At 37.9% G+C, this 17,399-nt stretch overlaps 1 protein-coding gene across 2 annotated transcripts in view; it reads right to left on the bottom strand.

The window, feature by feature from the left end:
• Nucleotides 1-210: 210 nt before the first annotated feature.
• Nucleotides 211-17,399, bottom strand: part of STK39 (serine/threonine kinase 39) — a 305,438-nt gene continuing 288,249 nt past the window's right edge. For both annotated transcript variants that reach the window (XM_032408730.1, XM_032408721.1), the window contains one exon: nucleotides 211-1,759. In XM_032408730.1, the coding sequence (XP_032264621.1) occupies nucleotides 1,685-1,759 (75 nt within the window). In that variant the 3' untranslated portion in view covers nucleotides 211-1,684. The remainder of the gene's footprint in view (nucleotides 1,760-17,399) is intronic.

Here is a 17,399-nt window from a genome sequence, read left to right as displayed (position 1 = left end):
ATGAAGCCGTGGTAAGGAATTCTTTTTCTCTCGTTCCCTGCAGCCCTATGGTTTGAATTCAGACAGTTTGTCTACATGGAGTGTGAATTTGCCTTGTTCCCTTGAGGGCGCTTTTCACTCGTTAGTTCTTAGGAGGCATCAAAGTGCTGACTAGCCCCACCGCCATTCATGTGATACCTGGAGGGGGAAGGAAACACTGGGACACCATCGCTTTGTGCAATACACTTTTATTTTCCTTTTACCTTTGCAGTCATCTTTGAGTAATCGTTGTGTAAACAATAGAATGGAATGAAATTACATTAAATTGTATGCAAATGGCTCTAGAACACCTCAACAATTCTGACAAGGCAATTATAAATAACTTTTTCTTTCCTTAGTAATATATATTTGCTTTTTAAAGTACATTAACGAGCTGCCATATCTAGGGTTAGCTAGGAAAGAGCAATGGTACCATCCTGGGAGCCCACCTCCCTGAAAGTTTAGACTCCAATTTCGAAAATCCTAAGGTTTACTATTCCGTAATATATAGTCAAGCAGAGGGCTACTTGGGTTGAAAGTATTTATTCTTGAAACTTAACAGCATTTTACCTTTTTAGTCAGTCATTGCACAAAACCCTTTCTATTTTTCACTCCATCTGGGTATTCTGCCGAATTTCAAGTAAAACTCAGATTCTGGTAGCTTCAAGTTTATCAATTTTGGAACAACAAATCCTATCACTTAAGGAGAAGTCAAATCAGAGAGGGGTATATAATGAGCAGTCTAATAGAATGGCAACATTTTATATAGCATTCTATACGTTCCAATGAAGCAAAACTTACATATGCCACTTGATGTAGAGGAAATTTTAGATCTGAGACTATTCCAGAGTTAAGCAGCCTCAGGCACATTCTTAATATGAAAGTTTGCAAGGCACCTCCCTCTCCCAAGAGAATCAGATTGTGGATTGGTTTTTCGGCAAACAAACCAAAAGAAGAAGCATCCTAGTTCCTAATTCAGTCATTTCAAAAATCAAAAGTTATAAATACTCCAAAGATAGACCTGAAATTTTTTGTTTAAATAACAAGAGATTAACTGCAAGAAGCATATAATCAAAAACTTTTCTTCTTATAGCTAAGGTGTGTAATGCATAAATATATGAAAAATAAAATTCACAGTCAGTTTTAAAACTAGAATTCAAGTTTGGCTAATAAATCTTAATTTTATAAGTATATTAATTTCTAAATACAACATAAAAGAGGCAGTATTGTCAGATGTACAATTAAAGTAGAACAGAAAGAACAACAATGAGAGAAGAAATAGGCTTCTGATAGAAAAAATTCCTTTTGTTGCCAATAAATAGGACCACCTGAGTGTATTTCAGATTCTTTTCACTTAAGGGATATCCGAATTGATTGCTAAGAATATTAAATAGCTTTTGGAAAAATTAGCAACAGTCGTGCAGCTGTGGCATTTGCTTGTTCTCATACTGTGGATTGCTAGAGAATAAAGCAGAACTCGGAGTGTTGTAAGTTTAAAAAAATTCTTTTTTATCCCATTTCATTGAAGCCAGACTCTTCACAATCTTCTAATTTTGTGGGAACTGGGAGTGAGGGGGTGGGAGACAGGGTGGGGGGGGAGGAAGATTGAGGGGAGTGTTGTGAGGTGGGGGGCATGACAGATCAGGGAGATGTCAAGGGACATACATCAGCTGACACTCAACTGAGCAAACCCGATCAGCTTCACTTCATCAGGAATCTCCGACCCATCACAGCCTGAAGCCTGAAAAGGGAAAAAGACACCTTCAGTGCCGATTGATCCAAGCACAGCCACAGTCTGTAGGGGGCCAGTGTCCCATCTCCTCCAGGACAGAGAATCACCCTCTTGAACGACTGCAGTAACAAATCTGGTCATAATAGAGGGGAAGGGACTTGTGCCTGTTAAAACACCACAGTCTCCAGGCTTAAAGCTTTGAAATTGCCAATAACTGCCAAGAAAGTGATTTTAAATCTACTTTCAAATTAGAGCTCCTTAATCATTTTAAAGGATTATGAGAAAAATACCTTGGAATAAATTTAGCCAAAAAGGTGAAAGACCTATACTCTGAAAACAGTAAGACACTAATGAAAGAAGCTGAAGACACAAATGGAAAGATACACCATGCTTATGGACTGGAAGAATTATTAAAATATCCATTTTACCCCATGCAATCCCTATCAAAATACCAAGAGTATTTTTCATAGAACTGGAACAAATAATCATAGTTGGTATGGAACCACAAAAGACTTCAAAGCAATCTTAAGAACAACAAAGCAGGGAGGTATCACAATCCCAGATTTCAAGATATACTTCAAAGCTATAGTAATCAAAATAATATGGTACTGGCACAAAAACAGACACACAGATCAATGGAACATGAGAGCCCAGAAACACATCCATACCTATATGGTCAATTAATTTACAACAAAGGAGGCGAGAGTATACAATGAGGAAAAGATGGTCTCTTCAATGGTGCTGGGAAAACTGGACAGCCACAGGCAAAGAATGAAACTAGGCCACTTTCTTATAACATACGCAAAAAATAAACTCCAAGTGAATTGAAGACCTAAAACCACCAAAATCCTATAAAAAAAAAACATAGGCAGTAATCTCTTAGACATCAACCTTAGCAACAGTTTTCTGGATCTATCTCCTCAGGTAAGGGAAACAAAGCAAACATAAACTATTGGAACTACACCAAAATAAAAAGCTTTTGCATAGCAAAAGAAATCATCACCAAAATGAAAAAAAGCACCCCGTTGAATTGGAGAAGATATTTGCAAATTCTGTATCTGATAAAGTATCTGATAAAGGGTCAATAATCCAAAATATGACTCTCACAACTCAATAACAACAAAACCCCCCACACAGCCCAATAAAAAATGGGCAAAGGACCTGAACAGACATTTTTCCAAAGACGACATACAGATGGCCAACATACACATGAAAAGATGCTCAGTGTCACTACTCAGGGAAATGTAAATCAAAACCAAATAAGATATTACACCTCACACCTGTCAGAATTGGCTAGTATCAAAAGACAAGAAATAAATGTTGGCAAGGATATCAAGAGAAGGTAAACTTTGTGCACCGTTGGGGGAATGCAAGCTGGTACAACCACTGTGGAAAAGAGTTTGGAGGTTCCTCAAACTAAGAATAGAAATACCATAGGATCTGGTAGTTCTACTACTACGGATTTACCCAAGGAAAATGAAAACACTTGAAAGGATATATGCGCACCTATGTTTATTGCAGCATTATTTACAGTAACCAAGATATCTATCAAACCAACCTAAGTGTCCATCTACAGATAAATGGATAAAGACGTGGAAAATATATACAGTGCAATATTACTCATCCATAAAAAGGAATAAGATCTTGCCATTTGCAACAAGGATGGACCTAAAGGAGATTATGGTAAGTGAGATAAGTTAGCCAGAGAAGGACAAATATAGGATTTCATTTATATGTGATATCTAAAACACAAAACAAATGAACAACAATGAAACAGACTCTTAAATACAGAGAACAAACTGGTGGTTGACAGGAGGGGGGTTTGGGGGGGAGGGCAAAATATGTGAAGGGAATTAAGATGTACAAATTTTCGGTTATTAAAAAAATTATGAAAATGAGCAAAAACGATTTAACAGTCACTGAGGGTAATGTGGTTTTTACCAAAAGGCATCCTCTATAAAACTGGCCAGAAAAAAAGTGGTTACCAAGTAGCAGAAGGGCTCATGCTAGATAACTTATTTTTCCATAACAGAATTTTGTTTATAATATTTTAGGACATTTATTGCCTAAAATTGGCCCAAATTATAGTGTGTCAAATTCTTTGATTTTTCTTCAAAATTAAAAGGAACTGGAAACAAGTCATTGCTCATCAAACCTCTCACTTGTCCTCATTCAAAAGTTTGTATTTTTTTTTTTTTTTTTACCTCCCTCTCTCTCTCACACACACACAGTACTCAGATCGCCATTCCAGGCTGCATCTTCAGAGTGCATAAACCAGAATCAGACATGAGGTAAGTACAAGTGGGGAGAAAAAAGTTTGATAAATGACTGGGGATGGGCAATTAATCACCAAGGGACCATACAAACCTTTTCTTGGCCTAATTCCTGCAAAATTATTGTCAAAACAATTAGTTTCCCATGTAAAAAACGCCCTTTCCAATCATCCCAATGAACCTGCTTTGCACTGCTCCAAAAACCAGTGCATAAACTCAGTCCTTTGTCAACCCCAACATTCTCCCTTACAATAAGCAGCTAATTAGAATATATAACTTGAGTATTTTTAAGTAATTATCTTTCAAATAATGGTGTCAGTACTTACGCTTACATAAGAAAATCAATAGCCTAAAGGGTAGAAATATTAGTAGGCATTTTAAAAATTTACTTTGTGCCTGTCCAATGATTTCTCTAGTTTTACTTGACAAGATATTCAGTAAAGTGCAATTTTCACTGTGTGTGTTGTCAGGGACCATAAGATCAGAAACGTTCCTTTCCCTATCACTTTTAACAAAGTGATATAGGCACAGAAGGCTTTTTAGCTAAGATATTTTCCCATGGGTGTTTGTCATACAAATACTGTGATACTCACCCCCTACCCACCACCAGTTTTCTTGTTCCACAACCACTGTTTGTGAATCTCCCTAAACCTTTCTTTCTTCCCCTGCTACTGCTAACATCATTTACTTAATGCAGTGAATGGGGGCAGACACAATGTGTGTAATTAATAGGCAAATGACAAACACCGCAGGAGAAAGGATGGCCACCAGCAGTGACGAGGAGGGACTAGCCAATGGGAAGCACATCAGTGCATGTCAAAGATACATCAGAAATTTGGCAATGGGAAGAGCAGGAGGTTGAAATGACTAGAAATAAAAACAAAATATCCAATAGTGGTTAAAAGAAAAAATCTGAAATCCCTCTTGTGGAGAGTAATGGAAATGAGAATTGACAATGCAAGTGGGTGATCAAACCAGTGCTTATTGTGGGTACAGCACCCAGGGAGTCCATCTCTCACCCTCTGTCCCAGTGCCTCCTGTGGCTACACTGGAACATTCGGTTTCCTGGCAGAGGCACAGGCCAGGTTGTCTGGCTTTCATTCAGGCACTCGGGTCTTCTTCCCCTACTACCCTGCTGACTCTCAACCAAGCTGAGTCCTTGTCTCGCTCACTGTGGCCTGCAAAACACTGAGGGCAATATGTAAATGATTCTGGATTCTAGAGCAAAGGGACTAGAGACCCTTAAAACAGCAGTTCTCAGACTTCTTGTACTCTTAAAAATCATCACGGACTTTAAAAGCTTATGCTTTTTTAAAAAATCATTCACCATGATCAAGTGGGATTTATTCCTAGGATGCAAGGGTGGTTCAAGATTCATAAATCAATGTGATAGAGCACATCAATAAGAGAAAGGAAAAAACCATATAATCATTTCAATGGACACAGAAAAAGCATTTGACAAAGTACAACATCCATTTATAATAAAAGCCCTCAACAAAGGGAACATGCCTTAACATAATAAAGGCCATCTGTGAAAAACCAACAGCTAACATCTTTTAAAAACAAAGCTTTTCCCCTAAGGTCACGAACAAGACAAGGATGTCCACTCTCACCATTTTTATTCAACATAGTACTGGAAGTCCTAGCCACAGCTATCAGACAACAAAAAGAAATAAAAGGCATCCAAATCGATGGATAAGGAAAACTTTCATTATTTGCAGATGACTTCACAGTATATATAGAAAACCCAAAAGACTCCACAAAAAAACTGCTAGAATTGGTAAATTCGGTAAAGTTGCAAGATACAAAATGTACAGAAATCTGTGGCATTTCTATACACCAATAATGAAGCAGCAGAAAGAGAAACTGACAAAAAAAAAAATCCCATTTATAACTGCACCAAAAATAAGACACCAAGGAATAAAATACTGATGAAAGAAACTGAAGACGACACAAAGAATGGGAAAAAAGTGCCATGCTTATGGATTGGAAGTACAGATACTGTTAAAATGTCTATACAACCCAAAGCAATCTACACATTTAATGCAATCCGTATAAAAATACCACTGGTATTTTTCACAGAATTAGGACAAAAAATCCTAAAAATTTGTGTGGAACCACAAAAGACCCTGAATAGCCAAAGCAAGCTGAAAAAGCAAAGCTAGAAGCATCATAATTCTGGACTTTAAATTACAAAGCTGTAGTAATCAAAACAGTATGGTATTGGCACAAAAACAGACATGTAGGGGCGCCTGGATGGCTTGGTCAGTTAAACCTCTGTCCCTTGGTTTCAGCTCAGGTCATGATCTTGTGGTTGTAGAATCGAGCCCCGAGTTGGGCTCTGCATTCAGCGTGGAGTCTGCTTAAGATTTTCTCTCCCTCTCAAATAAATAACATCTTTAAAAAAGAATAGATCTCAATGGAACAAAATAGAAAACCCAGAAATAAACCCACAAGTATATGGTCAATTTATCTTCAACAAAGCCTGAAAGAATATCCAATGGGAAAAAGTCTCTTCAACAAATGTGTGGAGAAAACTGGACAGCCACATGTAAAAGAAAATGGACCACTTTCTTACACCATACACAAAAATTTGAAGTGGATTAAATACCTAGATGTGAGACCTGAAACCATAAATATCCTAGAAGAGAACACAGGCAGTAACCTCTTTGAAATCGGCCACAGCAACTTTTTTCTATATCTGTCTTCTGAGAAATAAAAGCAAAAATAATCTATCAACAAAACTAAAAAGGCAACTTACTGAATGGGGATATTTGCAAATGATATATCCAATAAAGGATTAGTATCTAGAATACATATATATATATAAAACCTTATGAAACTCAACATGCAAAAAAACAAATAATGCGAGGAGGAGCAAGATGGCAGAAGAATAGGAGAACTAAATTTCATCTGGTCCCAGGAATTCAGCTATGTAGGTATCAAACCATTCTGAACACCTACAAAATCAACAGGAGATCGAAGAAAAGAATAGCAGCAACTCTCTGAACAGAAAAGCGACCACTTTCTGGAAGAGTCATATTCTATCCCTTCATTGTAGTTAACCTTATTTTTTGTATATATATAAGTTGTTTTCTCTTTAAAATTTTGGGATACAGTTTCTTCTAACAGACCAAAATACACCCTGAATCTCTAGTGTATGGCTTTGTTCTAGTCTCCTGCCTGATCACATTCTCTCCCTTTTTTTTAAAATTTCTCTTCTTTTTTCAACTAACTTATTAATTCCTTTTATAAAATCTTTTATAATTTTCATCTTTACAGTCATAGTCTATCCCTTCATCATATTTACCCTTAGTTTTGTACATATATAAGTTCTTTCTTTAAAATTTTGGGAGGCACTTTCTTCTAACAGACCAAAATACACCCAAAATCTAGTGTGTGGCATTGATCTATTCACCAGCCTGATCATATTTGACCATATTCTTTTTCTTTTTTTCTTTCTTTCCCTTTCTTTCCCCCCCGGTTTCAGGTCTCTTCTGATTTGTTTAGTGTATATTTTTCTGGGGCCGTTGTTAATCCTGTTAGCATTTTGTTCTCTCATTCATCTATTCTCCTCTGGACAAAATGACAAGACGGAAAAACTCACCTCAGTACCGACTGCCAGGGACCTAATCAATATGGACATTAGTAAGATGTCGGAACTAGAGTTCAGAATGACGATTACAAAGATACTAGCTGGGCTTGAAAAAAGCATGGAAGTTATTAGAGAAACCCTTTCTGGAGAAATAAAAGTACTAAAATCTAACCAAGTCGAAATCAAAAAGGCTGTTAATGAGGTGCAATCAAAAATGGAGGCTCTAACTGCTAGGATAAATGAGGCAGAAGAGAGAACTGGTGATATAGAAGACCAAATGATGGAGAATAAAGAAGATGAGGAAAAAAGAGAGAAACAACTCCTGGATCACGAGGGCAGAATTCGAGAGATAAGTGATATGATAAGATGAAACAATATTAGAATAATTGAGATCCCAGAAAAAGAAGAAAGAGAGAGAGGGGCAGAAGGTATACTGGAGCAAATTATAGCAGAGAACTTCCCTAATTTGGGGAAGGAAACAGGCATCAAAATCCAGGAGGCACAGAGAAGCCCCCTCAAAATCAATAAAAATAGGTCAACACCCCGACATCTAATAGTAAAACTTACGAGTCTCAGAGACAAAGAGAAAATCCTGAAAGCAGCTCAGGACAAGAGGTCTGTAACCTACAACGGTAGAAACATTACACTGGCAGCAGACCTATCCACAGAGACCTGGCAAGCCAGAAAGGACTGGCATGATATATTCAGAGCACTAAACAAGAAAAATATGCAGCCAAGAATACTATATCCAGCTAGGCTGTCACTGAAAATAGAAGGAGAGATAAAAAGCTTCCAGGACAAACAAAAACTAAAAGAATTTGCAAATACCAAACCAGCCCTACAAGAAATATTGAAAGGGGTCCTCTAAGCAAAGAGAGAGCATAAAAGTAACACAGACCAGAAAGGAATAGAGATAATACACAGTAACAGTCACCTTACCTTAGGAAATACAATGGCACCAAATTCATATCTTTCAATAGTTACCCTGAATGTAAATGGGCTAAATGCCCCAGTCAAAAGACACAGGGTATCAGATTGGATAAAAAAACAAGACCCATTGATATGCTGCCTGCAAGAGACACATTTTAGACCCAAAGACACCTCCAGATTGAAAGTGAGGGGGTGGAAAACCATTTACCATGCTAATGGACATCAAAAGAAAGCTGGGTGGCAATCCTTATATCAGACAAATTAGATTTTTTTTAAAAGATTTCATTTATTTATTTGACAGAGAGATAGAGAGCACAAGTAGGCAGAGTGGCAGGCAGAGGGAGAGGGAGAAGCAGGCTCTCTGCTGAGCAGGGAGTCGGACGTAGGGCTCGATCCCAGGACCCCCAGCATCATGACCTGAGCTGAAGGCAGCTGCTTAACCAACTGAGCCACCCAGGCGCCCCCAGACAAATTAGATTTTAAACCAAAGACTATAATAAGAGATGAGGAAGGACACTATATCCTACTTAAAGGGTCTATCCAACAAGAAGATCTAACAATTGTAAATATCTATACCCCTAACATGGGAGCAGCCAATTACTGGACCGGATGGACTTCACAGATATATTCAGAACATTCCATCGAAAGCAACAGAATACACATTCTTCTCTAGTGCCCATGGAACATTCTAAAGAATAAATGACATCCTAGGTCACAACCAGGTCTCAACTGGGACCAAAAGATTGCGATCATTCCCTGCATATTTTCAGACCACAGTGCTGTGAAACTAGAACTCAATCACAAGAGGAAAGTTGGAAAGAACTCAAATACATGGAGGCTAAAGAGCATCCTACTAAAGAATGAATGGGTCAACCAGGAAATTAAAGAAGAATTAAAAAATTCATGGAAACCAATGAAAATGAAAACACAACTGTTCAAAATCTTTGGGATGCAGCAAAGGCAGTCCTAAGAGGAAAGTATATATCAATACAAGCCTTTCTCAAGAAACAAGAAAGGTCTCAAATATACAACCTAACCCTACACTTAAAGAAGCTGGAGAAAGAACAGCAAATAAAGCCTAAACACAACAGGAGAAGAGAAATAATAAAGATCAGAGCAGAAATCAATGAAATAGAAACTAAAAGAACAGTAGAACGATCAACGAAACTAGGAGCTGGTTCTCTGAAAGAATTAACAAGATTGATAAACCCCTGGCCAGACTTATCAAAAAGAAAAGAGAAAGGACCCAAATAAATAAAATCATGAATGAAAGAGGAGAGATCACAACCAACACCAAAGTAATACAAACAATTATAAGAACATACTACGAGCAACTATATACCAGCAAATTAGACAATCTGGAAGAAATGGATGCATTCCTAGAGATATATAAACTACCAAAACTGAACCAGGAAGAAATAGAAAACCTGAACAGACCCATAACCACTAAGGAAATTGAAGCAGTCATCAAAAATCTCCCAACAAACAAGAGCCCAGGGTCAGATGACTTCCCAGGGGAATCCTACCAATCATTTAAAGAAGAATTAATACCTATTCTTCTGAAATTGTTCCAAAAACTAGAAATGGAAGGAAAACTTCCAAACTCATTTTATGAGGCCAGCATTACCTTGATCCCAAAACCAGACAAAGACCCCATCAAAAAGGAGAATTACAGACCAATATCCCTGATGAACATGAATGCAAAAATTCTCACCAAAATACTAGTAGGATCCAATAGTACATTAAAAGGATTATTCACCACGACCAAGTGGGATTTATTCCTGGGCTGCAAGGTTGGTTCAACATCCACAAATCAATCATTGTGATACATTAATAAAAGAAGGACCAAGAACCATATGATCCTCTCAATAGATGCAGAAAAAGCATTTGACAAAGTACAGCATCCTTTCTTGATCAAAACTCTTCACAGTGTAGGGATAGAGGGCACATACCTCAATATCATAAAAGCCATCTAAGAAAAACCCACAACGAATATCATTCTCAATGGGGAAAAACTGAGAGCTTTCCCCCTAAGGTCAGGAACATGGCAGGGGTGTCCACTTTCACCACTGCTATTCAACACAGTACTAGAAGTCCTAGCCACAGCAATTAGACAACAAAAAGAAATAAAAGGCATCCAAATCAGCAAAGAAGAAGTCAAACTCTCACTCTTTGCAGATGATAGGATACTTTATGTGGAAAACCCAAAAGACTCCACCCCAAAACTGCCAGAACTCATACAGGAATTCAGTAAAGTGGCAGGATATAAAATCAATGCACAGAAATCAGTTACATTTCTATACACCAACAATGAGACAGAAGAAAGAGAAATGAAGGAGTTGATCCCATTTACAATTGCACCCAAAACCATAAGATACCTAGGAATAAATCTAATCAAAGAGGCAAAGAATCTGTACTCAGAAAACTATAATATACTCATGAAAGAAATTGAGGAAAACACAAAGAAATGGAAAAACGTTCCATGCTCATGGATTAGAAGAACAAATATTGTGAAGATGTCAATGCTACCTAGAGCAATCTACACATTCAATGCAATCCCTATCAAAATACCATCCACTTTTTTCAAAGAAATGGAACAAATCATTCTAAAATTTGTATGGAACCAGAAAAGACCCCAAATAGCCAGAGGAATGTTGAAAAAGAAAAGCAAAGCTGGCGGCATCACAATTCCGGACTTCAAGCTCTATTACAAAGCTGTCATCATCAAGACAGTATGGTACTGGCACAAAAACAGACACATAGATCAATGGAACAGAACAGAGAGCCCAGAAATGGACCCTCAACTCTATGGTCAACTCGTCTTCGACAAAGCAGGAAAGAATGTCCAATGGAAAAAAAGACAGTCTCTTCAACAAATGGTGTGGGAAAATTGGACAGCCACATACAGAAGAATGAAACTGGACCATTTCCTTACACCACCCACAAAAATAGACTCCAACTGGTTGAAAGACCTAAATGTGAGACAGGAGTCCATCAAAATCCTAAAGGAGAACACAGGCAGCAACCTCTTCGACCTCAGCTGCAGCAACTTCTTCCTAGAAACATCGCCAAAGGCAAGGGAAGCAAGGGTAAAAATGAACTATTGGGACTTCATCAAGATGAAAAGCTTTTGCACAGCAAAAGAAACAGTCAACAAAACCAAAAGACAACCGACAGAATGGGAGAAGATATTTGCAAATGACATATCAGATAAAGGGCTAGTATCCAAAATCTATAAAGAACTTATCAAACTCAACACCCAAAGAACAAATGATCCAATCAAGAAATGGGCAGAAGACATGCACAGACATTTTTCCGAAGAAGACATCCAAATGGCCAACAGACACATGAAAAAGTGCTCAACATTGCTCAGCATCAGGGAAATCCAAATCCAAACCTCAATGAGATACCACCTCACACCAGTCAGAATGGCTAAAATTAACAAGTCAGGAAACGACAGATGTTGGCGGGGATGCGGAGAAAGGGGAACCCTCCTACACTGTTGGTGGGAATGCAAGCTGGTGCAGCCACTCTGGAAAACAGTATGGAGGTTCCTCAAAAAGTTGAAAATAGAGCTACCATATGATCCAGCAATTGCACTACTTAGTATTTACCCCAAAGATACAAATGTAGGGATCCGAAGGGGTACATGCACCCCAATGTTTATAGCAGCGATGTCCACAATAGCCAAACTGTGGAAAGAGCGAAGATGTCCATCAACAGATGAACGGATAAAGAAGTGGTATATATATACAATGGAATATTATGCAGCCATCAAGAAAACCACAAAAAAACAAAATCTTGCCATTTGCAACGATGTGGATGGAATGAGAGTGTATTATGCTAAGTGAAATAAGTCAATCAGAGAAAGACAAGTATCATATGATCTCACTGATATGAGGAATTCTTAATCTCAGGAAACAAACTGAGCGTTGCTGGAGTGGTGTGGGTGGGAGGGATGGGGTAGCTGGGTGTTAGACACTGGGGATGGTATGTGCTATGGTGAGTGCTGTGAATTGCGTAAGGCTGATGAATCACAGACCTGTGCCTCTGAAACAAGATAGTAGGAAGGGAAAAATGAAGGGGGGGCAATTGGAGGGGGAGACAAACCATGAGAGACTATGGACTCTGAGAAACAAACTGAGGGTTTTAGAGGGGAGGGAGGTGGGGGGAATGGGTTAGGTCAGTAATGGGTATTAAAGAGGGCACGTTCTGCATGGAGTACTAGATGTTATACACAAACAATGAATCATGGAACACTACATCAAAAAACTAATGATGTAATGTATGGTGACATAACATAATAAAATAAAATTAAAAAAAACAAATAATCCAATTAAAAAATGGGCAGAAGATATGAACAGACACTTCTCCAAAGAAGACCTACAGATGGCCACAAGACACATGAAAAGATATTCACCATCACTTACCATCAGGGAAATGCAAATCAAAACTACAATGCGATTTCACCTCATACCTGTCAGAATGGCTAAAATCAACAACACAGGAAATAACATATGTCGGTGAGGACGTAGAAAAAGGGAAACACTTGTGTACTGATGGTGGGAATGCAAACTTGTGCAGCCACTGTGGAAAACAGTACAGGGTTTCCTCAAAAAGTTAGAACTACCCTACAATTCAGCAATCACACTACTGGGTATTTACCCAAAGAATACAAAAACACTATTTCAAAAGGATACGTGCACCCCTATTTTTATAGCGCCATATTCACAACAGCCAAGATATGGACGCAGCCCAAGTATCCACTGATAGATGAATGCATAAAGATGTGGTACATATATACAGTGGAGTATTACTCAGCCATAAAAAGAATGAAATCTTGCCATTTGCAATGACATGGATGGAGCTAGAGAGTATTATGCTAAGTAAAATGAGTCCAAGACAAGAAACAAAAACCCAGGGGGAACAAAGAGACAAATCAAGAAACAGACTCCTAATTTTGGAGAACAAAGTGATTATTACCAGAGAGGAAGTGGGTTGGGGGATGGGTGAAATAGGCGATGGGGATTGAGGAGTGCACTTGCTGTGATGAGCACTGGGTGATGTATGGAACTGTTGAATCACTATATTGTACACCTAAAACTAATATAACATTGTCTTAATTTACCGGAATTAAAACTTAAAAAGCTTATGTTTTTGCAGGTTATATTTATTGTATTGACTATTTTAAAAATTAAAACTGAAAAAATTTTTAAATATTTTAAACATGATTTTAATATTAAAGTATTAAAATAATTAAAAACAATGCTTATGTAGGTTATATTTATTATATTGAATGTCTCAGAAATCAAAACAGAAATTTCTAAATTATCCTTACTATTCGTTACATCTAATTACATGCTAACATAAATAAAATCTTAATGGAAAATAACCAGTTTACCAAAACAAAAGTTTGAGCAGAGTGGCACCGCTTTACATTTTGCAAATCTCTTTAATGTCTTGCTTGACAGAAGATGGCTAGATTTTCATATTTGCTTCCACATTCCATCTATTGTTTTATGTTGTTTTACTTGAAGTATACAAAGAAAATCCAGCCTCATATAAATAGTTGAAAAAGCAAATAAATAGTATCTTAAAAGTCTTTCTGATAATTGTGGATAGGGTTACCATACCAAGATGTGCCAAGTGGAATTTCTTAAAAGTTAGTTGCATTGTGGAATCTGAAACCACGTAGTCCGTTATACTGAAACCAGTGGTCTATCTGGCAGGTGGAATTGATCTTTTCCCCAAATAGGTTTTTTCAGCATCACTGAATTATGCAGATCTTCCCACTGTTGACACAGTTTGTTATATAATCTCAATGTTTCAATATACAATGTCAACCAATCATGTGCATTAATATCACACATGACTAATCTCATCAGAAAAAGTAAGTACTGGGCTGTTGTCAAGCTTACAGTGGCAGATGCAAGTTTTCCAAAATCCGTTTTCTGCTCGAAAGCTGAAATGTATTATTGATGACAAATATTGTCAGTTGTTTTCCTTGAAGTGTCAGGCTCACTTGGTTTGTTTTGAAAAAATATCTGCCAAATCCTTAGTCGGAATAACCACAGTTTGTCAGTTATTCTTCTGAGTAAAAATGGTGTTCCACGGGGATTAAAAAAAAAAAATGGCTAGTTCAGCCTACAACTTAATCTCACAAGAGCTTTTCCTGGAGACAACCACGGTACTTCACCATAGAAGCCTACCTTGCTTTATTGCACTTCACTTTATTGCCTTTCCTGGATATCACATTTTTTTTTTTTTTTACAAATTGAAGGTTTGTGGCAATCCTATACCAAGTAAGTCTGGTGGTGTCATTTTCCCAACAGCACTGGCTCGCTTCATGTCTGTGTAACATTTTGGCAATTCTCACAGTTTTTTAAAGGTTTTCATTATATTTGTTATGGTCATAGGACATCAGTGATCTGTGATGTTAATTTTGCTATTGTTTTGGGGCCCACGGACCTGCCGATATAAGATGGTGAACTTAATCCATATATGTGGCATGTGTTTTGACTGTTCCACTCACTGGCTTTTCCCCTGTCCCTCTCCCTCGCCTCAGGCCTCCTGATCCCTGAGATCAACAATATTGAAATTAGGACAATTAATGACCCTACAGTGGTCTCTAAGTGTTCAAGTGAAAGGAAGAGTTGCAAGTCTCTCGCTTTAAATCAAAAGCCAGAAACGATTAAACTTAGTGAGGAGCGCAGGCCAAAAGCTAGGCCTCTTGCATCTGTTAGGCCAAGCTGTGAATATAAAAGAAAAGTTCTTGAAAGAAATTGAAAGTGCTACTCCAGTGAACACATGAATGATAAGAAAGCAAAACAGCTTTATAGCTGATATGCAGAAAGTTTTCATGGTTTGGATAGAAGATCAAACCAGCCACCACATTCACTTAAGCCAAACCCTACTCCAGAGCAAGGCCCTAACTCTCTCTTCAATTCTCTGAAGGCTGAGACAGGTGAGGAGGCTGCAGAAGATAAGCTGGAAGCTAGAGGAGGTTGGTTCCTGAGGTTTAAGGAGAGAAACTGTCTCCATAATATATAAGTGCAAGGTGAAGCAGTAAGTTCTCCAGAAGACAGAGCTAAGAGAATTAAAGAAGTAGGCTACACTAAACAACAGAATTTGAATGTAGACAAAACAGCCTTCTATTGGAAGATGCCATCTAGGACTTTCATAGCTAGAGAGGAGAAGTCAGTGCCTGGCTTCAAAAGCTTCAAAGGGGACAGGCTGACTCTTGCTAGGGGCTACTGCAGCTGGTAACTTTAAGTTGAAGCCAACACTCACTTTTCCGAAAGTCCTTGGGCCCTTAAGAATTATGCTAGATTTATTTACAGAATCTATGGTCTATAAATGGAACAACAGACAGCACCTTTGCTTACAAAATGGTTTACTGAATATTTGAAGCCCACCATTGAGAACTACTGCTCAGAAAAGAAGATTTCTTTCAAAATGTTACTGCTCATTGACAATGAACTTGTCACCCAAGAGCTCTGATGGAGACGGGACAATGAGTTTAATGATTAATGTGGTTTTCATGCCTGTTAACACAGCATCCATTCGACAACTCATGGGTCAAGGAGTCATTTCAACTTTCAAGTCCTATTTATGAAATACATTTCATAAGGCCCATTCATCGTGAATTGCCAAGATGCTTAGGAAATTGCTCTATGTAAAAGGCATGTTATTTAACTTCAGTAACTAAAATCTGTAATGCTCACATAAATATGTACCAAGTGGATGTTACTTACATGTACTTACAATTTGCATTCTATCTTTAAGGGCGAATTATCTTATTTCATATTTTTACTAATGCAGTATCATATTTTTACTAATGCAATTTCAAAAACTTCACATTGAAAGCAGCAAGACTCAATTACTTTATAAAACTTCAAGGCAGCAGATTAAAAAATGCCTTCAACATTTAGACTTGTCTCAAGGCAAGGCTTACAACAATCAACAATAAAACAGTACTGAGATGTTGCACTCAAAGCATGTTACACTTGAGCTGAAATGCCCTTTACGCTTGAACCACTTTGTTAAAAGTGCTATATATTTAAAAAAAAAAAAAAAAAAGGCTTCTGATCGCCTTGCCTCTGGCCATGCCAACAATGGAAATCATACTTCATTTATTATTTGTCAAATGAAGCTAAAGATCTCACTGGGCAGGCAGAAAAGTAAATGCACTTCTTGATATAACCAATATCCTTGTTCCCTGGGCCACTGTTTTTCTTATATAAGCAGATATATAAGGACAGCCCACCTTTTCAAACTTGAGCCCAGTATTTCTAATAGAGGTGGGAGAGTGGAGAGAAAGGAGATTAGAGACTGAGCTATCTACAAACAGCATGTTTCTCAGCCGTAGCTAAATACTGGAATCACCAGGGGACACCTTCAAAATACCCAGAGCCCAGGCTGTCCCAAGAGCAATTACATTAGGATATCTGGTACAGGACCGGGACAAGAGCAATTTTGTGACGTGCCCCAACCATCCCCTGAGTAAACCGCTGTTCTCTGAGGTAAGGAACCACATCACCAAGATACAACTTTGTTCTTTAGATGATTTTAGGCCCCTGACATTCTCCTTTAGAAAGCAAAGAAAGCTCTGAGATAAAAATGATAAACAGCTGAGAGATAAAAGGACCACGAGCAGCAGTAGTTTGTGAGGAAAAATGCTTCTGAAATACTTTCTTTTATTCTTCAAGAAAATAGCCAAATTGATGAACGAAAGCAAGTGCATTTGAATCTCTGTGGTTTTACCAGGATGTCAGTGTTCTACAGAAGATTAGGCCAAGAAGCAATTCAAATGAGCTCTATCGAGTGGATCTCAAACTGGCTGGCAACAGGT

Source organism: Phoca vitulina, unplaced genomic scaffold (genome assembly GCF_004348235.1).
Source record: "Phoca vitulina isolate PV1807 unplaced genomic scaffold, GSC_HSeal_1.0 scaffold1, whole genome shotgun sequence".
Classification (NCBI taxonomy): Eukaryota; Metazoa; Chordata; class Mammalia; order Carnivora; family Phocidae; genus Phoca; species Phoca vitulina.
Note: the sequence above shows the minus strand (reverse complement) of the source record. Positions and strands in the feature narration are given on the sequence as shown.